We start from the raw sequence: 17,303 nt of genomic DNA, 5'->3' as shown, positions 1-17,303 counted from the left end.
AAATTACAAAATAATAAATAAATGTCTACTTTTGATGTTCTAGGATCATAAACCTTAAAATACTATGCATGTTTATAACAACACGTGCCAAGGATGGTGTGAAATTTCCCGCCACATTAGAGTTGTTGCCCGGTGATAAAACTACTACAATCCACGAAGCTGTCATTTGCCAAGCTGTCATTCTCTTTCGAGCGCATCCATTATTGTTTACAAACTCTATTGACGATAACGTCGCGTAGGGAAGCGATATTAAACTGTTCGCTTTTCTACCATTTTTAAGAAGTTTTAACGAACTAAAGGGTACCTAATACATACCCTGCTTCACGATTGCGTTAAGTTTCGTCGAAGGTTTTACATTCGAATGTACGTTTCCGTTCACAGGACGGAAGCATTCTAGAAGAAAATGGATGAATACGACGATAGCAGTATGATGTCCGAATTCTTGGTAAGTAGACCTTTGTTAACACATTCACTGCTGTATCGGATCGAATCCCCGGCAGTGTGGTGTGTGCCGGCGTCATTAAGTCCGTATTGATTATTGTCGCTCTCGTGGTAGTGTTTGTCATTTCAAATTCTAATTGTACTTTCATTCCGATAAAAGGACTTTCCCGACAATGAAAACGAGAATGTTGAATTCGTCAAGGTAGAACAAATATCAAATTCGGACGATGAAGATATCTTTTACGAAGAAGTTATTATGCCAGATTGCGTTTCTAGTGGTAAGTGAATTGAAAAAATGCTGTCATCATTCCTGTATCTCCTGTGGAATAATCCCACGAAAACAAATATATTCTTCGCTTTTCTTTATCTTTTAGAGACAAGCACCAATGGTTCACAGCCCATAAATGAAAAAGGTCAAGAACAACCAAAAGTATCCAAGTTGAAGCGATCGGTATGTATGGCAATGTATGGCTTTCTATGATGTAAAATGTACAGTAACATTTGGACTTCAGGGCAGTGGTTCCCACCTTCCTTGGAGGTAACGTTGCTGCTCGATACTTCCCTTATGTCCGAATGGATAGGGGAAAACCATTGCAACCTCATTACTCGCGATTTTTGGGCAAATTGTTTTCTCACTATTACTGTACTGTTTACCCTTCTTGCAGATAAAGCTAAAGGAAGAGGTCGTGCTGACGCTCATTAACACCGTAAGAAGTATGCCGGAGCTGTGGAAGCAAGACGCACCGGGCTACCGAGACTTGTGTGTACAGCAGCTAGCATGGAACACGATTGCGGCGCAGTTTGGTGTGCCAGTAGAAAATCTGAAGGAAAAGTGGAAAATGTTGCGCACTCAGTTTCGTTCAAACCATTCGAAGGTGCGAAACAAAAGATTGAATGGATCAGGTAAATGCACTTTTGTAAAGTATGAAAGTAAAATCGATGAAAAGAAGCAATAATGAACTATGAATGCATTTTAAGATGCTGAACCCGACTACCAGCCAACATGGTTTGCGTACGAGGCGATGAAGTTTCTTCGCGATGGCGATATTCCAAATTCTGTGAGTAGCTCGTGCTACGTAAATAAGCGAATACAATACTAATTATAGTAAATTTACTGCCATATCATTCTCAAATTTACTCACCATATCGTTGATCAGGATAATCCAAGTACACCTGCTGCTTCGGTGCAAGATCCCTCCGGCGGATATCCTGATGATACCGATGCGCGTGAAATCATCCTTGAGCTTATCAGGCATATACAGCAGAGGCCCGCCCTGTGGGATAAAACGCATCAGTACTACAAAAATGCAGCGGTACAGTACCGGGCGTGGAAAACGCTGGAACAACGATTGCATCTCCCGATTGCAGATATGAAACGCAAATGGCAACACCTGAGGGTACAGCTTCGAAATAATCTCAGAAAAGTGAAAGCGATGTCAGCGGGTACGTAGTACATTTATCTCGATTTTGTTGCGGAAGATTGCGGTAATAGTTTGTTGGCGCTTCATTTTGCAGCTGGCGAGGAATATCAACCAACGTGGTTTGCGTACGAGGCGATGCAGTTTATTCGCAAGAATTACTGCAACGCTGATGAGCAGCCTGCAGCAACAGTGAGTATCGTGTTATTTATTTTTCCCTTTTGCTGGTTAATATTACTAACGGAAGCTAACGGAAGGTTGGAAACAATGGTGCGTAAGAATCTAAATGTGAATGGCTCCATTCTTATCAAATTATAGCCGGAAATAAGTCTAAAGCAATCCAGTATGCAAGTTGCTGTCGTACCAACGCCGCCCGTGCCGATCGAAGGTCCAACTGTAAGTCGTGAATACAAACGACGCCACTCAAGCCCGATACGTACCCCAGAAAAAGTGCCTCGGTTAACCCCCTGCACGTCCACCACACCGCCCACCTCCAGTCCAATCCCAAAACCCGAATCGATACGACCGGTGTCGTACGTTACGAACTGCAAGGTGGAACCGTTCATTATACGTACCTTTCGTAATCTGTCCAAAATTACGGACCAAATAGCGCAGACGAAAGCATCGCCGTACAGTGGGTTGCTCGATCATCTGGGGTCGGTTCTGGGGCGGAAGCGGCAAAGAGATTTTAAGGAAATTGAAACTGTGCTGCTGAACTGCTTGCGCGAGCTGCAAAAGTTCCCGGACGTAACGAAAGAAAGTTTGCAGGGTGAAGCTGAGACAGATGATGAGGAACAATTATTTTAGTTAAATGGTATTAACGAACTAACTTTTCTGGTGAACGGGAAGGTTTTTATTCTGTAAATATGCATAATTTGACAGATTTCTTTAAAAAAATAAGTTGTTGAGTATATCTGTCTTCAGGTCTGTTGTATAGTCGTTCTCGGTTAAGAGAGTTTAATAAGTTCTCAGTTTTTAGTTCATTCTATTCGAATACAGGCGGTCCTCGAGATGCACGGTTAATAATTTCCGCGTAAATCGAATCTCGTGATTTTAAGCCAAAACATAGTGTAATTTTGCAAATAGGAAGTAGTTTTAGTCACTTAATTAATTAATATGCATGATTCTGACTGAATATAACAGTTATAAACCATCAAAAATGGGTTTAAACATTCGATCAAAAGGAAAATTATTTGTCATTTGACAATTGATGTATCAAATCAGTACAATTTGCTCAAAGAACTGTCAAATTTAGAAAACCGCGTATAAGAAATACCGTGTAACTCGGGGACTACCTGTAACATTGTATTAACATATGTCTTTATAAAACGACGAAATAGTTAATTACCTAACGTAACAGAAAGAAAAAAAACTGCTAGGCACATATGAAGCACCATTGGCTGTACGAGTTGAAAAAGTATAACTGATTGAAATAACTAATTAGTTTTTGATACAAATGGAAACTATTTATTTAATTTGAAAGAATTTCTTTGCATAATATTCGAATTACACTTTCGATAAATTCACACGATTTATTCGTAGCATTATTACATTTAACATGTCTTAATTCAAATTCTTTTTTAATTAGTCTGTTTTAAGTAAAAAAAAACCCAACTCTGCGTTGTTCAAAGTAATACGTCTATCCCGGTCCTCACTAACACTCCAAAGAGGCAGATGCCATCGCCCGACAGGTGCTCTGCCGTACGCCCTTTACCTGTGCTCTCTTGGTTGCATTCTTTAGCTTTTTCATAAAGAAGATTGCCACACGCTTATTATTAACCACAGTGAGCGAGGTCGTGCCAATGCGCTGGAACAATTTCGTCACATTCGTCATCTGCATCATGGCGATCTTCTGCGCACCCTTACCGATCCCTGTCCAGCTGCAACAGGTGAGAAATCGTCTCGTAAACAGCATATCTATCGCATCCGACATTCGGTTATCACACAGCATATCAATTATGTTGCTCTCGAGCCACTGTCTTATCTTCTCCTCGTATTCCGGCTTGGCCAGCTCGTCGTTAAACGTTTCCAGCTGCTCTAAGCTGTCGATCTTTTCGAAATCGATGTCAACGTACATGGGCTTCTTTTGCTCGGTCGAGTCTGCGTTGTTCAGTATGGACTGGAACTGATTGCCAATCGTATCCAGCTTGCCATTTATTTCCAACAGGCTGGTCTCTATGCCCAGCAGCCGTTGATCGGTCTTGGAGAATAAGCTTATGAGCGATTCATTTGCGGCCGGTGCTTCCGTGCAGTTTGTTGCCGTTGACGGTGTTGTGGATTTAAATTGCACCTTTTCTCTTAATGCTGAAACATAATAGGCGAATGTAAGCAGCATATTCCACAGCATTTACATACAATCATTGTACGCTCAGAAAGGCATCATAAAGCTTTGGAAGCTTTGATTTACCCCTGCACTTACTTGCTCGGTTGCGTCCTGTTTTATCCTCAATGTTCGGTGTTTGCTTCGTGTGAGGTTTTTTACGCACACTCACCTCCTCAAACATGCCGTCCTGAAATAGCTCGTTATCATCTATTACAACGTTGCTGATGAACGGATCACCATTTTGGTTCGTGCCGCATTCCACCTTGATAAACTCAATCATCGTATCCTCGCTGTCGTATTCCATCTCTTCCTGGTGGTCGCGCTGCAAGAAGATCAAGGTAACGTTATTTCAGAACAAGCAATTTTTGAAGACTTTTTACACAAAATCTAACCACGTTCTCCGTTGTTTGCTTCGCGGCAGCAACACGCTTTTTTCGTTGCCGATCCATCACAGAAGCAAGTGAAGCTTTCGTAGAAACTGAGGAAGACTTGTGTTGTTAATTCTACTTCAAGTCGTACGGATGCCACTTAAACTGATTGTAAAACTCAAGTCAATTTGTATATAACTATCCGATTAATCCGGTGTTATTCGATTGATCCGGTGTCCTCCCCGACCAACGCTAGAAAAATGCGACACATTTCGGCAAACATAAACAAAACCATTCGGTAAACAATGATCCACGCTCATTGACAGTTCCTTACAGCCTGCGCTCTACATACGCTGTTTATGCGTTCCCGGGGCTTCAACGTAAGTCGAATATCACGTTTTTCTGCTAAACGCATATGACCAATGGGTTTTTTTTAATTAAATTCAATTCTTTTAAACACTTGATACTTGATACTTGATACGATTCATGCAGAAAAAAATTGATCCATCTGATGTTTCGGTGAATTGAAAGTGTTAACAGTAAAACTATCTATTTTGCATTCGTCAATTCTTGGAGCAAATATTACTGATTTTGACCGATGAAATGTAAAATTAAGAAAACCGCGTATCACCAAATCCGCGACTATCAGGAGCCGCGTAACTCGGGAACTAACTGTATACTGAAACGATGAAATATTCCATTGTTTTCTCACCGGGCAACCATCGGAGACACAAACCATGCCAATCGTTTCCCTGAATGACGGATAGATGACGCTTTAAAATGAACCTGCTCCAATCTAATGGTCTAATTCCAAATGAATCAGCCAAATGAACGGCCTTGTAACATTGGTTTATGTTGCGTGTTAGCGGCGGGCATGGTTGTCAACGACCATACCATGTTGAAAACACCGGTTCTCGTCCGATCACCGAAGTTAAGCAACATCGGGCATGGCTAGTACTTAGGTGGGTGACCACTTGGGAAAACCATGTGTCGTTGGCATCTTCACCTTTTTGCTTTTCTCAGCCTCATCGGGGATGTGTTTGGTCGCATGGAATGTATCCATCGTCCTTGTGGTCATCCCAGTACGCTGTGAAAAAGTTCCTTTTGGATGAATTCTTTCCTTCTTCTAACGCTTCCCCCGAAGGGCGATGTTGTTCTATTTATAGCCCTTCGTAGCATATGTTGGAGTGGGGGAGCTGTGGTCGAACATACTTTTTCTATAACAACCACTCAAGAAGATGCAATTTATTGTGTGAAAAGCATTGTAGCTTGAGCCCTGTGACCTGTGGAGGCTGCAGAAAAAATGAATTCCACATTAGATTTGAACGTTAGACGGCGTTGTGACGTTGGTTTATGTTGCGTGTTAGCGGCGGGCATGGTTGTCAACGACCATACCATGTTGAAAACACCGGTTCTCGTCCGATCACCGAAGTTAAGCAACATCGGGCATGGCTAGTACTTAGGTGGGTGACCACTTGGGAAAACCATGTGTCGTTGGCATCTTCTCCTTTTTGCTTTTCTCAGCCTCATCGGGAATGTGTTTGGTCGCATGGAATGTATCCATCGTCCTTGTGGTCATCCCAGTACGCTGTGAAAAAGTTCCTTTTGGATGAATTGTTCCTCTTCTAACGCTTTCCTCAAAGGGCGATGTTGTTCTATTTATAGCCCTCGGTAGCATATGTTGAAGTGGGGGAACTGTGGTCGAACATACTTTTTCTGCAAACATCACTTTTGAAAATGTGTTTTATTGTGTGAAAAGCACTGTAGCTTGAGCCCTGTGACCTGTGGAGGCTGCAGAAAAAATGAATTCCACATTAGATTTGAACGTTAGACGGCGTTGTGACGTTGGTTTATGTTGCGTGTTAGCGGCGGGCATGGTTGTCAACGACCATACCATGTTGAAAACACCGGTTCTCGTCCGATCACCGAAGTTAAGCAACATCGGGCATGGCTAGTACTTAGGTGGGTGACCACTTGGGAAAACCATGTGTCGTTGGCATCTTCACCTTTTTGCTTTTCTCAGCCTCATCGGGGATGTGTTTGGTCGCATGGAATGTATCCATCGTCCTTGTGGTCATCCCAGTACGCTGTGAAAAAGTTCCTTTTGGATGAATTCTTTCCTTCTTCTAACGCTTCCCCCGAAGGGCGATGTTGTTCTATTTATAGCCCTTCGTAGCATATGTTGGAGTGGGGGAGCTGTGGTCGAACATACTTTTTCTATAACAACCACTCAAGAAGATGCAATTTATTGTGTGAAAAGCATTGTAGCTTGAGCCCTGTGACCTGTGGAGACTGCAGAAAAGATGAATTCCACACTAGATTTGAACGTTAGACGGCGGTGTGACGTTGGTTTATGTTGCGTGTTAGCGGCGGGCATGGTTGTCAACGACCATACCATGTTGAAAACACCGGTTCTCGTCCGATCACCGAAGTTAAGCAACATCGGGCATGGCTAGTACTTAGGTGGGTGACCACTTGGGAAAACCATGTGTCGTTGGCATCTTCACCTTTTTGCTTTTCTCAGCCTCATCGGGGATGTGTTTGGTCGCATGGAAAGTATCCATCGTCCTTGTGGTCATCCCAGTAGGCTGTGAAAAAGTTCCTTTTGGATGAATTCTTTCCTTCTTCTAACGCGTTCCTCAAAAGGCGATGTTGTTCTATTTATAGCCCTTTGTAGCATATGTTGGAGTGGGGGAACTGTGGTCGAACATACTTTTTCTCAAACAACCACTATTGAAAATGTGTTTTATTGTGTAAAAAGCATTGTAGCTTGAGCCCTGTGACTTGTGGAGACTGCAGAAAAGATGAATTCCACGTTAGATTTGAACGTTAGACGGCGGTGTGACGTTGGTTTATGTTGCGTGTTAGCGGCGGGCATGGTTGTCAACGACCATACCATGTTGAAAACACCGGTTCTCGTCCGATCACCGAAGTTAAGCAACATCGGGCATGGCTAGTACTTAGGTGGGTGACCACTTGGGAAAACCATGTGTCGTTGGCATCTTCACCTTTTTGCTTTTCTCAGCCTCATCGGGGATGTGTTTGGTCGCATGGAATGTATCCATCGTCCTTGTGGTCATCCCAGTACGCTGTGAAAAAGTTCCTTTTGGATGAATTGTTCCCCTTCTAACGCTTCTATTGAAGGGCGATGTTGTTCTATTTATAGCCCTTCGTAGCATATGTTGGAGTGGGGGAACTGTGGTCGAACATACTTTTTCTCAAACAACCACTATTGAAAATGTGTTTTATTGTGTAAAAAGCATTGTAGCTTGAGCCCTGTGACTTGTGGAGACTGCAGAAAAGATGAATTCCACACTAGATTTGAACGTTAGACGGCGGTGTGACGTTGGTTTATGTTGCGTGTTAGCGGCGTGCATGGTTGTCAACGACCACACCATGTTGAAAACACCGGTTCTCGTCCGATCACCGAAGTTAAGCAACATCGGGCATGGCTAGTACTTAGGTGGGTGACCACTTGGGAAAACCATGTGTCGTTGGCATCTTCACCTTTTTGCTTTTCTCAGCCTCATCGGGGATGTGTTTGGTCGCATGGAATGTATCCATCGTCCTTGTGGTCATCCCAGTACGCTGTGAAAAAGTTCCTTTTGGATGAATTGTTCCCCTTCTAACGCTTCCCTCGAAGGGCGATGTTGTTCTATTTATAGCCCTTCGTAGCATATGTTGGAGTGGGGGAACTGTGGTCGAACATACTTTTTCTCAAACAACCACTATTGAAAATGTGTTTTATTGTGTAAAAAGCATTGTAGCTTGAGCCCTGTGACTTGTGGAGACTGCAGAAAAGATGAATTCCACACTAGATTTGAACGTTAGACGGCGGTGTGACGTTGGTTTATGTTGCGTGTTAGCGGCGTGCATGGTTGTCAACGACCACACCATGTTGAAAACACCGGTTCTCGTCCGATCACCGAAGTTAAGCAACATCGGGCATGGCTAGTACTTAGGTGGGTGACCACTTGGGAAAACCATGTGTCGTTGGCATCTTCACCTTTTTGCTTTTCTCAGCCTCATCGGGGATGTGTTTGGTCGCATGGAATGTATCCATCGTCCTTGTGGTCATCCCAGTACGCTATGAAAAAGTTCTTTTTGGATGAATTGTTCCTCCTTCTAACGCTTCCCTCGAAGGGCGATGTTGTTCTATTTATAGCCCTTCGTAGCATATGTTGGAGTGGGGGTACTGTGGTCGAACATACTTTTTCTCAAACAACCACTCTAGAAGATGCAATTTATTGTGTGAAAACCATTGTAGCTTGAGCCCTGTGACCTGTGGAGACTGCAGAAAAGATGAATTCCACACTAGATTTGAACGTTAGACGGCGGTGTGACGTTGGTTTATGTTGCGTGTTAGCGGCGGGCATGGTTGTCAACGACCATACCATGTTGAAAACACCGGTTCTCGTCCGATCACCGAAGTTAAGCAACATCGGGCATGGCTAGTACTTAGGTGGGTGACCACTTGGGAAAACCATGTGTCGTTGGCATCTTCACCTTTTTGCTTTTCTCAGCCTCATCGGGGATGTGTTTGGTCGCATGGAATGTATCCATCGTCCTTGTGGTCATCCCAGTACGCTATGAAAAAGTTCTTTTTGGATGAATTGTTCCTCCTTCTAACGCTTCCCTCGAAGGGCGATGTTGTTCTATTTATAGCCCTTCGTAGCATATGTTGGAGTGGGGGAACTGTGGTCGAACATACTTTTTCTCAAACAACCACTCTAGAAGATGCAATTTATTGTGTGAAAACCATTGTAGCTTGAGCCCTGTGACCTGTGGAGACTGCAGAAAAGATGAATTCCACACTAGATTTGAACGTTAGACGGCGGTGTGACGTTGGTTTATGTTGCGTGTTAGCGGCGGGCATGGTTGTCAACGACCATACCATGTTGAAAACACCGGTTCTCGTCCGATCACCGAAGTTAAGCAACATCGGGCATGGCTAGTACTTAGGTGGGTGACCACTTGGGAAAACCATGTGTCGTTGGCATCTTCACCTTTTTGCTTTTCTCAGCCTCATCGGGGATGTGTTTGGTCGCATGGAAAGTATCCATCGTCCTTGTGGTCATCCCAGTACGCTGTGAAAAAGTTCCTTTTGGATGAATTCTTTCCTTCTTCTAACGCGTTCCTCAAAAGGCGATGTTGTTCTATTTATAGCCCTTTGTAGCATATGTTGGAGTGGGGGAACTGTGGTCGAACATACTTTTTCTCAAACAACCACTATTGAAAATGTGTTTTATTGTGTAAAAAGCATTGTAGCTTGAGCCCTGTGACTTGTGGAGACTGCAGAAAAGATGAATTCCACATTAGATTTGAACGTTAGACGGCGGTGTGACGTTGGTTTATGTTGCGTGTTAGCGGCGGGCATGGTTGTCAACGACCATACCATGTTGAAAACACCGGTTCTCGTCCGATCACCGAAGTTAAGCAACATCGGGCATGGCTAGTACTTAGGTGGGTGACCACTTGGGAAAACCATGTGTCGTTGGCATCTTCACCTTTTTGCTTTTCTCAGCCTCATCGGGGATGTGTTTGGTCGCATGGAATGTATCCATCGTCCTTGTGGTCATCCCAGTACGCTGTGAAAAAGTTCCTTTTGGATGAATTGTTCCCCTTCTAACGCTTCTATTGAAGGGCGATGTTGTTCTATTTATAGCCCTTCGTAGCATATGTTGGAGTGGGGGAACTGTGGTCGAACATACTTTTTCTCAAACAACCACTATTGAAAATGTGTTTTATTGTGTAAAAAGCATTGTAGCTTGAGCCCTGTGACTTGTGGAGACTGCAGAAAAGATGAATTCCACACTAGATTTGAACGTTAGACGGCGGTGTGACGTTGGTTTATGTTGCGTGTTAGCGGCGTGCATGGTTGTCAACGACCACACCATGTTGAAAACACCGGTTCTCGTCCGATCACCGAAGTTAAGCAACATCGGGCATGGCTAGTACTTAGGTGGGTGACCACTTGGGAAAACCATGTGTCGTTGGCATCTTCACCTTTTTGCTTTTCTCAGCCTCATCGGGGATGTGTTTGGTCGCATGGAATGTATCCATCGTCCTTTTGGTCATCCCAGTACGCTATGAAAAAGTTCTTTTTGGATGAATTCTTTCCTTCTTCTAACGCTTCCCTCGAAGGGCGATGTTGTTCTATTTATAGCCCTTCGTAGCATATGTTGGAGTGGGGGGTACTGTGGTCGAACATACTTTTTCTGAAACAACCACTATTGAAAATGTGTTTTGTTGTGTGAAAAGCATTGTAGCTTATGCCCTGTGACCTGTGGAGGCTGCAGAAAAGATGAATTCCACACTAGATTTGAACGTTAGACGGCGGTGTGACGTTGGTTTATGTTGCGTGTTAGCGGCGGGCATGGTTGTCAACGACCACACCATGTTGAAAACACCGGTTCTCGTCCGATCACCGAAGTTAAGCAACATCGGGCATGGCTAGTACTTAGGTGGGTGACCACTTGGGAAAACCATGTGTCGTTGGCATCTTCACCTTTTTGCTTTTCTCAGCCTCATCGGGGATGTGTTTGGTCGCATGGAATGTATCCATCGTCCTTGTGGTCATCCCAGTACGCTGTGAAAAAGTTCCTTTTGGATGAATTGTTCCCCTTCTAACGCTTCCCTCGAAGGGCGATGTTGTTCTATTTATAGCCCTTCGTAGCATATGGTGGAGTGGGGGAACTGTGGTCGAACATACTTTTTCTCAAACAACCACTATTGAAAATGTGTTTTATTGTGTAAAAAGCATTGTAGCTTGAGCCCTGTGACTTGTGGAGACTGCAGAAAAGATGAATTCCACACTAGATTTGAACGTTAGACGGCGGTGTGACGTTGGTTTATGTTGCGTGTTAGCGGCGGGCATGGTTGTCAACGACCATACCATGTTGAAAACACCGGTTCTCGTCCGATCACCGAAGTTAAGCAACATCGGGCATGGCTAGTACTTAGGTGGGTGACCACTTGGGAAAACCATGTGTCGTTGGCATCTTCACCTTTTTGCTTTTCTCAGCCTCATCGGGGATGTGTTTGGTCGCATGGAATGTATCCATCGTCCTTGTGGTCATCCCAGTACGCTGTGAAAAAGTTCCTTTTGGATGAATTGTTCCCCTTCTAACGCTTCCCTCGAAGGGCGATGTTGTTCTATTTATAGCCCTTCGTAGCATATGTTGGAGTGGGGGAACTGTGGTCGAACATACTTTTTCTCAAACAACCACTATTGAAAATGTGTTTTATTGTGTAAAAAGCATTGTAGCTTGAGCCCTGTGACTTGTGGAGACTGCAGAAAAGATGAATTCCACACTAGATTTGAACGTTAGACGGCGGTGTGACGTTGGTTTATGTTGCGTGTTAGCGGCGTGCATGGTTGTCAACGACCACACCATGTTGAAAACACCGGTTCTCGTCCGATCACCGAAGTTAAGCAACATCGGGCATGGCTAGTACTTAGGTGGGTGACCACTTGGGAAAACCATGTGTCGTTGGCATCTTCTCCTTTTTGCTTTTCTCAGCCTCATCGGGGATGTGTTTGGTCGCATGGAATGTATCCATCGTCCTTGTGGTCATCCCAGTACGCTATGAAAAAGTTCTTTTTGGATGAATTCTTTCCTTCTTCTAACGCTTCCCTCGAAGGGCGATGTTGTTCTATTTATAGCCCTTCGTAGCATATGTTGGAGTGGGGGTACTGTGGTCGAACATACTTTTTCTCAAACAACCACTCTAGAAGATGCAATTTATTGTGTGAAAACCATTGTAGCTTGAGCCCTGTGACCTGTGGAGACTGCAGAAAAGATGAATTCCACACTAGATTTGAACGTTAGACGGCGGTGTGACGTTGGTTTATGTTGCGTGTTAGCGGCGGGCATGGTTGTCAACGACCATACCATGTTGAAAACACCGGTTCTCGTCCGATCACCGAAGTTAAGCAACATCGGGCATGGCTAGTACTTAGGTGGGTGACCACTTGGGAAAACCATGTGTCGTTGGCATCTTCACCTTTTTGCTTTTCTCAGCCTCATCGGGGATGTGTTTGGTCGCATGGAATGTATCCATCGTCCTTGTGGTCATCCCAGTACGCTATGAAAAAGTTCTTTTTGGATGAATTGTTCCTCCTTCTAACGCTTCCCTCGAAGGGCGATGTTGTTCTATTTATAGCCCTTCGTAGCATATGTTGGAGTGGGGGAACTGTGGTCGAACATACTTTTTCTCAAACAACCACTCTAGAAGATGCAATTTATTGTGTGAAAACCATTGTAGCTTGAGCCCTGTGACCTGTGGAGACTGCAGAAAAGATGAATTCCACACTAGATTTGAACGTTAGACGGCGGTGTGACGTTGGTTTATGTTGCGTGTTAGCGGCGGGCATGGTTGTCAACGACCATACCATGTTGAAAACACCGGTTCTCGTCCGATCACCGAAGTTAAGCAACATCGGGCATGGCTAGTACTTAGGTGGGTGACCACTTGGGAAAACCATGTGTCGTTGGCATCTTCACCTTTTTGCTTTTCTCAGCCTCATCGGGGATGTGTTTGGTCGCATGGAAAGTATCCATCGTCCTTGTGGTCATCCCAGTACGCTGTGAAAAAGTTCCTTTTGGATGAATTCTTTCCTTCTTCTAACGCGTTCCTCAAAAGGCGATGTTGTTCTATTTATAGCCCTTTGTAGCATATGTTGGAGTGGGGGAACTGTGGTCGAACATACTTTTTCTCAAACAACCACTATTGAAAATGTGTTTTATTGTGTAAAAAGCATTGTAGCTTGAGCCCTGTGACTTGTGGAGACTGCAGAAAAGATGAATTCCACACTAGATTTGAACGTTAGACGGCGGTGTGACGTTGGTTTATGTTGCGTGTTAGCGGCGTGCATGGTTGTCAACGACCACACCATGTTGAAAACACCGGTTCTCGTCCGATCACCGAAGTTAAGCAACATCGGGCATGGCTAGTACTTAGGTGGGTGACCACTTGGGAAAACCATGTGTCGTTGGCATCTTCACCTTTTTGCTTTTCTCAGCCTCATCGGGGATGTGTTTGGTCGCATGGAATGTATCCATCGTCCTTTTGGTCATCCCAGTACGCTATGAAAAAGTTCTTTTTGGATGAATTCTTTCCTTCTTCTAACGCTTCCCTCGAAGGGCGATGTTGTTCTATTTATAGCCCTTCGTAGCATATGTTGGAGTGGGGGTACTGTGGTCGAACATACTTTTTCTGAAACAACCACTATTGAAAATGTGTTTTGTTGTGTGAAAAGCATTGTAGCTTATGCCCTGTGACCTGTGGAGGCTGCAGAAAAGATGAATTCCACACTAGATTTGAACGTTAGACGGCGGTGTGACGTTGGTTTATGTTGCGTGTTAGCGGCGGGCATGGTTGTCAACGACCACACCATGTTGAAAACACCGGTTCTCGTCCGATCACCGAAGTTAAGCAACATCGGGCATGGCTAGTACTTAGGTGGGTGACCACTTGGGAAAACCATGTGTCGTTGGCATCTTCACCTTTTTGCTTTTCTCAGCCTCATCGGGGATGTGTTTGGTCGCATGGAATGTATCCATCGTCCTTGTGGTCATCCCAGTACGCTGTGAAAAAGTTCCTTTTGGATGAATTGTTCCCCTTCTAACGCTTCCCTCGAAGGGCGATGTTGTTCTATTTATAGCCCTTCGCAGCACATGTTGGAGTGGGGGAACTGTGGTCGAACATACTTTTTCTGAAACAACCACTATTGAAAATGTGTTTTGTTGTGTGAAAAGCATTGTAGCTTATGCCCTGTGACCTTTGGAGGCTGCAGAAAAGATGAATTCCACACTAGATTTGAACGTTAGACGGCGGTGTGACGTTGGTTTATGTTGCGTGTTAGCGGCGTGCATGGTTGTCAACGACCATACCATGTTGAAAACACCGGTTCTCGTCCGATCACCGAAGTTAGGCAACATCGGGCATGGCTAGTACTTAGGTGGGTGACCACTTGGGAAAACCATGTGTCGTTGGCATCTTCACCTTTTTGCTTTTCTCAGCCTCATCGGGGATGTGTTTGGTCGCATGGAAAGTATCCATCGTCCTTGTGGTCATCCCAGTAGGCTGTGAAAAAGTTCCTTTTAGATGAATTCTTTCCTTCTTCTAACGCTTCGCTCGAAGGGCGATGTTGTTCTATTTATAGCCCTGCGTAGCATATGTTGGAGTGGGGGAACTGTGGTCGAACATACTTTTTCTCAAACAACCACTATTGAAAATGTGTTTTATTGTGTAAAAAGCATTGTAGCTTGAGCCCTGTGACTTGTGGAGACTGCAGAAAAGATGAATTCCACATTAGATTTGAACGTTAGACGGCGGTGTGACGTTGGTTTATGTTGCGTGTTAGCGGCGGGCATGGTTGTCAACGACCATACCATGTTGAAAACACCGGTTCTCGTCCGATCACCGAAGTTAAGCAACATCGGGCATGGCTAGTACTTAGGTGGGTGACCACTTGGGAAAACCATGTGTCGTTGGCATCTTCACCTTTTTGCTTTTCTCAGCCTCATCGGGGATGTGTTTGGTCGCATGGAATGTATCCATCGTCCTTTTGGTCATCCCAGTACGCTATGAAAAAGTTCTTTTTGGATGAATTCTTTCCTTCTTCTAACGCTTCCCTCGAAGGGCGATGTTGTTCTATTTATAGCCCTTCGTAGCATATGTTGGAGTGGGGGAACTGTGGTCGAACATACTTTTTCTCAAACAACCACTCTTGAAGATGCAATTTATTGTGTAAAAAGCACTGTAGCTTGAGCCCTGTGACCTGTGGAGGCTGCAGAAAAGATGAATTCCACACTAGATTTGAACGTTAGACGGCGGTGTGACGTTGGTTTATGTTGCGTGTTAGCGGCGGGCATGGTTGTCAACGACCATACCATGTTGAAAACACCGGTTCTCGTCCGATCACCGAAGTTAAGCAACATCGGGCATGGCTAGTACTTAGGTGGGTGACCACTTGGGAAAACCATGTGTCGTTGGCATCTTCACCTTTTTGCTTTTCTCAGCCTCATCGGGGATGTGTTTGGTCGCATGGAATGTATCCATCGTCCTTGTGGTCATCCCAGTACGCTGTGAAAAAGTTCCTTTTGGATGAATTGTTCCCCTTCTAACGCTTCCCTCGAAGGGCGATGTTGTTCTATTTATAGCCCTTCGTAGCATATGGTGGAGTGGGGGTACTGTGTTCAAACATACTTTTTCTCAAACAACCACTCAAGAAGATGCAATTTATTGTTTGAAAACCATTGTAGCTTGAGCCCTGTGACCTGTGGAGGCTGCAGAAAAGATGAATTCCACACTAGATTTGAACGTTAGACGGCGGTGTGACGTTGGTTTATGTTGCGTGTTAGCGGCGGGCATGGTTGTCAACGACCATACCATGTTGAAAACACCGGTTCTCGTCCGATCACCGAAGTTAAGCAACATCGGGCATGGCTAGTACTTAGGTGGGTGACCACTTGGGAAAACCATGTGTCGTTGGCATCTTCTCCTTTTTGCTTTTCTCAGCCTCATCGGGGATGTGTTTGGTCGCATGGAATGTATCCATCGTCCTTGTGGTCATCCCAGTACGCTGTGAAAAAGTTCCTTTTGGATGAATTGTTCCCCTTCTAACGCTTCCCTCGAAGGGCGATGTTGTTCTATTTATAGCCCTTCGTAGCATACGTTGGAGTGGGGGAACTGTGGTCGAACATACTTTTTCTCAAACAACCACTCAAGAAGATGCAATTTACTGTGTAAAAAGCACTGTACCTTGAGCTCTGTGACTTGTGGAGGCTGCAGAAAAGATGAATTCCACACTAGATTTGAACGTTAGACGGCGGTGTGACGTTGGTTTATGTTGCGTGTTAGCGGCGGGCATGGTTGTCAACGACCATACCATGTTGAAAACACCGGTTCTCGTCCGATCACCGAAGTTAAGCAACATCGGGCATGGCTAGTACTTAGGTGGGTGACCACTTGGGAAAACCATGTGTCGTTGGCATCTTCACCTTTTTGCTTTTCTCAGCCTCATCGGGGATGTGTTTGGTCGCATGGAATGTATCCATCGTCCTTGTGGTCACCCCAGGACGCTGTGAAAAAGTTCCTTTTGGATGAATTGTTCCCCTTCTAACGCTTCCCTCGAAGGGCGATGTTGTTCTATTTATAGCCCTTCGTCGCATATGTTGGAGTGGGGGAACTGTGGTCGAACATACTTTTTCTCAAACAACCACTCTTGAAGATGCAATTTATTGTGTGAAAAGCACTGTAGCTTGAGCCCTGTGACCTGTGGAGGCTGCAGAAAAGATGAATTCCACACTAGATTTGAACGTTAGACGGCGGTGTGACGTTGGTTTATGTTGCGTGTTAGCGGCGGGCATGGTTGTCAACGACCATACCATGTTGAAAACACCGGTTCTCGTCCGATCACCGAAGTTAAGCAACATCGGGCATGGCTAGTACTTAGGTGGGTGACCACTTGGGAAAACCATGTGTCGTTGGCATCTTCACCTTTTTGCTTTTCTCAGCCTCATCGGGGATGTGTTTGGTCGCATGGAATGTATCCATCGTCCTTGTGGTCATCCCAGTACGCTGTGAAAAAGTTCCTTTTGGATGAATTGTTCCTCCTTCTAACGCTTCGCTCGAAGGGCGATGTTGTTCTATTTATAGCCCTTCGTAGCATATGTTGGAGTGGGGGTACTGTGGTCAAACATACTTTTTCTCAAACAACCACTATTGAAAATGGATTTATTTGTG

At 44.6% G+C, this 17,303-nt stretch overlaps 2 protein-coding genes and 24 non-coding genes across 27 annotated transcripts; 25 read left to right on the top strand and 1 right to left on the bottom strand.

The window, feature by feature from the left end:
- Positions 1-192: 192 nt before the first annotated feature.
- LOC120951352 (uncharacterized) lies at positions 193-3,291 on the top strand. 2 transcript variants are annotated; one of them, XM_040370019.2, is made up of 8 exons: positions 193-445; positions 602-719; positions 816-892; positions 1,107-1,344; positions 1,420-1,499; positions 1,599-1,884; positions 1,957-2,051; positions 2,178-3,289. In XM_040370019.2, the coding sequence occupies exons 1-8, from the start codon at positions 404-406 to the stop codon at positions 2,664-2,666; spliced, it is 1,425 nt and encodes a 474-aa protein (XP_040225953.2). In that variant the 5' UTR covers positions 193-403; the 3' UTR covers positions 2,667-3,289. The 2 variants fall into 2 exon arrangements, with proteins under 2 accessions (XP_040225953.2, XP_049461851.1); XM_049605894.1 differs by lacking the exons at positions 193-445; positions 602-719 and having other exon boundaries at positions 876-979; positions 2,178-3,291.
- An 86-nt stretch (positions 3,292-3,377) lies between these two features.
- LOC120951353 (uncharacterized) lies at positions 3,378-4,897 on the bottom strand. Its single transcript, XM_040370023.2, has 3 exons — positions 4,575-4,897; positions 4,279-4,504; positions 3,378-4,163 (listed from the first exon to the last, which is right to left on the bottom strand). Exons 1-3 carry the CDS (start codon positions 4,629-4,631, stop codon positions 3,514-3,516), a joined length of 933 nt encoding a protein of 310 aa, XP_040225957.2. The 5' UTR covers positions 4,632-4,897; the 3' UTR covers positions 3,378-3,513.
- Positions 4,898-5,430: 533 nt separating this feature from the next.
- On the top strand, positions 5,431-5,549 carry LOC120954258 (5S ribosomal RNA). Its single transcript, XR_005751633.1, has one exon. It is a non-coding gene; the product is annotated as a 5S ribosomal RNA (ribosomal RNA).
- A 382-nt stretch (positions 5,550-5,931) lies between these two features.
- Positions 5,932-6,050, top strand: LOC120954256 (5S ribosomal RNA). Its single transcript, XR_005751631.1, has one exon. It is a non-coding gene; the product is annotated as a 5S ribosomal RNA (ribosomal RNA).
- Positions 6,051-6,430: 380 nt separating this feature from the next.
- LOC120954255 (5S ribosomal RNA) lies at positions 6,431-6,549 on the top strand. The gene has a single exon (XR_005751630.1). It is a non-coding gene; the product is annotated as a 5S ribosomal RNA (ribosomal RNA).
- A 382-nt stretch (positions 6,550-6,931) lies between these two features.
- LOC120954254 (5S ribosomal RNA) lies at positions 6,932-7,050 on the top strand. The gene has a single exon (XR_005751629.1). It is a non-coding gene; the product is annotated as a 5S ribosomal RNA (ribosomal RNA).
- A 382-nt stretch (positions 7,051-7,432) lies between these two features.
- On the top strand, positions 7,433-7,551 carry LOC120954252 (5S ribosomal RNA). Its single transcript, XR_005751628.1, has one exon. It is a non-coding gene; the product is annotated as a 5S ribosomal RNA (ribosomal RNA).
- A 380-nt stretch (positions 7,552-7,931) lies between these two features.
- LOC120954251 (5S ribosomal RNA) lies at positions 7,932-8,050 on the top strand. The gene has a single exon (XR_005751627.2). It is a non-coding gene; the product is annotated as a 5S ribosomal RNA (ribosomal RNA).
- A 380-nt stretch (positions 8,051-8,430) lies between these two features.
- On the top strand, positions 8,431-8,549 carry LOC120954250 (5S ribosomal RNA). Its single transcript, XR_005751626.2, has one exon. It is a non-coding gene; the product is annotated as a 5S ribosomal RNA (ribosomal RNA).
- A 381-nt stretch (positions 8,550-8,930) lies between these two features.
- Positions 8,931-9,049, top strand: LOC120954249 (5S ribosomal RNA). The gene has a single exon (XR_005751625.1). It is a non-coding gene; the product is annotated as a 5S ribosomal RNA (ribosomal RNA).
- A 381-nt stretch (positions 9,050-9,430) lies between these two features.
- LOC120954277 (5S ribosomal RNA) lies at positions 9,431-9,549 on the top strand. Its single transcript, XR_005751652.2, has one exon. It is a non-coding gene; the product is annotated as a 5S ribosomal RNA (ribosomal RNA).
- A 382-nt stretch (positions 9,550-9,931) lies between these two features.
- LOC120954248 (5S ribosomal RNA) lies at positions 9,932-10,050 on the top strand. Its single transcript, XR_005751624.1, has one exon. It is a non-coding gene; the product is annotated as a 5S ribosomal RNA (ribosomal RNA).
- Positions 10,051-10,430: 380 nt separating this feature from the next.
- Positions 10,431-10,549, top strand: LOC120954247 (5S ribosomal RNA). Its single transcript, XR_005751623.2, has one exon. It is a non-coding gene; the product is annotated as a 5S ribosomal RNA (ribosomal RNA).
- Positions 10,550-10,932: 383 nt separating this feature from the next.
- On the top strand, positions 10,933-11,051 carry LOC125907164 (5S ribosomal RNA). The gene has a single exon (XR_007452496.1). It is a non-coding gene; the product is annotated as a 5S ribosomal RNA (ribosomal RNA).
- Positions 11,052-11,431: 380 nt separating this feature from the next.
- On the top strand, positions 11,432-11,550 carry LOC125907157 (5S ribosomal RNA). Its single transcript, XR_007452489.1, has one exon. It is a non-coding gene; the product is annotated as a 5S ribosomal RNA (ribosomal RNA).
- Positions 11,551-11,930: 380 nt separating this feature from the next.
- Positions 11,931-12,049, top strand: LOC125907163 (5S ribosomal RNA). The gene has a single exon (XR_007452495.1). It is a non-coding gene; the product is annotated as a 5S ribosomal RNA (ribosomal RNA).
- A 382-nt stretch (positions 12,050-12,431) lies between these two features.
- LOC125907156 (5S ribosomal RNA) lies at positions 12,432-12,550 on the top strand. Its single transcript, XR_007452488.1, has one exon. It is a non-coding gene; the product is annotated as a 5S ribosomal RNA (ribosomal RNA).
- Positions 12,551-12,931: 381 nt separating this feature from the next.
- On the top strand, positions 12,932-13,050 carry LOC125907155 (5S ribosomal RNA). The gene has a single exon (XR_007452487.1). It is a non-coding gene; the product is annotated as a 5S ribosomal RNA (ribosomal RNA).
- A 382-nt stretch (positions 13,051-13,432) lies between these two features.
- On the top strand, positions 13,433-13,551 carry LOC125907162 (5S ribosomal RNA). The gene has a single exon (XR_007452494.1). It is a non-coding gene; the product is annotated as a 5S ribosomal RNA (ribosomal RNA).
- A 382-nt stretch (positions 13,552-13,933) lies between these two features.
- On the top strand, positions 13,934-14,052 carry LOC125907161 (5S ribosomal RNA). Its single transcript, XR_007452493.1, has one exon. It is a non-coding gene; the product is annotated as a 5S ribosomal RNA (ribosomal RNA).
- Positions 14,053-14,432: 380 nt separating this feature from the next.
- Positions 14,433-14,551, top strand: LOC125907170 (5S ribosomal RNA). The gene has a single exon (XR_007452502.1). It is a non-coding gene; the product is annotated as a 5S ribosomal RNA (ribosomal RNA).
- A 382-nt stretch (positions 14,552-14,933) lies between these two features.
- LOC125907154 (5S ribosomal RNA) lies at positions 14,934-15,052 on the top strand. Its single transcript, XR_007452486.1, has one exon. It is a non-coding gene; the product is annotated as a 5S ribosomal RNA (ribosomal RNA).
- A 382-nt stretch (positions 15,053-15,434) lies between these two features.
- On the top strand, positions 15,435-15,553 carry LOC125907153 (5S ribosomal RNA). Its single transcript, XR_007452485.1, has one exon. It is a non-coding gene; the product is annotated as a 5S ribosomal RNA (ribosomal RNA).
- Positions 15,554-15,933: 380 nt separating this feature from the next.
- Positions 15,934-16,052, top strand: LOC125907152 (5S ribosomal RNA). Its single transcript, XR_007452484.1, has one exon. It is a non-coding gene; the product is annotated as a 5S ribosomal RNA (ribosomal RNA).
- Positions 16,053-16,432: 380 nt separating this feature from the next.
- Positions 16,433-16,551, top strand: LOC125907151 (5S ribosomal RNA). The gene has a single exon (XR_007452483.1). It is a non-coding gene; the product is annotated as a 5S ribosomal RNA (ribosomal RNA).
- A 380-nt stretch (positions 16,552-16,931) lies between these two features.
- On the top strand, positions 16,932-17,050 carry LOC125907150 (5S ribosomal RNA). Its single transcript, XR_007452482.1, has one exon. It is a non-coding gene; the product is annotated as a 5S ribosomal RNA (ribosomal RNA).
- Positions 17,051-17,303: the final 253 nt, after the last annotated feature.

This window comes from Anopheles coluzzii, chromosome 2 (assembly GCF_943734685.1).
Source record: "Anopheles coluzzii chromosome 2, AcolN3, whole genome shotgun sequence".
Taxonomy (NCBI): domain Eukaryota; kingdom Metazoa; phylum Arthropoda; class Insecta; order Diptera; family Culicidae; genus Anopheles; species Anopheles coluzzii.
The sequence above is the reverse complement of the archived record's forward strand: the minus strand, read 5'-3'. Positions and strand labels throughout refer to the sequence as shown.

Coding starts and splice junctions, on each gene's coding strand:
- LOC120951352 (XM_040370019.2), top strand. CDS start 404: ATGGATGAATACGACGATAGCAGTATGATGTCCGAATTCTTG. Junction 446..601: donor GTATGATGTCCGAATTCTTG/GTAAGTAGACCT, acceptor TTCCGATAAAAG/GACTTTCCCGACAATGAAAA. Junction 1,500..1,598: donor ATGGCGATATTCCAAATTCT/GTGAGTAGCTCG, acceptor ATCGTTGATCAG/GATAATCCAAGTACACCTGC.
- LOC120951353 (XM_040370023.2), bottom strand. CDS start 4,631: ATGGATCGGCAACGAAAAAAGCGTGTTGCTGCCGCGAAGCAAACAACG. Junction 4,505..4,574: donor AGCAAACAACGGAGAACGTG/GTTAGATTTTGT, acceptor ATCTTCTTGCAG/CGCGACCACCAGGAAGAGAT. Junction 4,164..4,278: donor AACAGGACGCAACCGAGCAA/GTAAGTGCAGGG, acceptor ATTATGTTTCAG/CATTAAGAGAAAAGGTGCAA.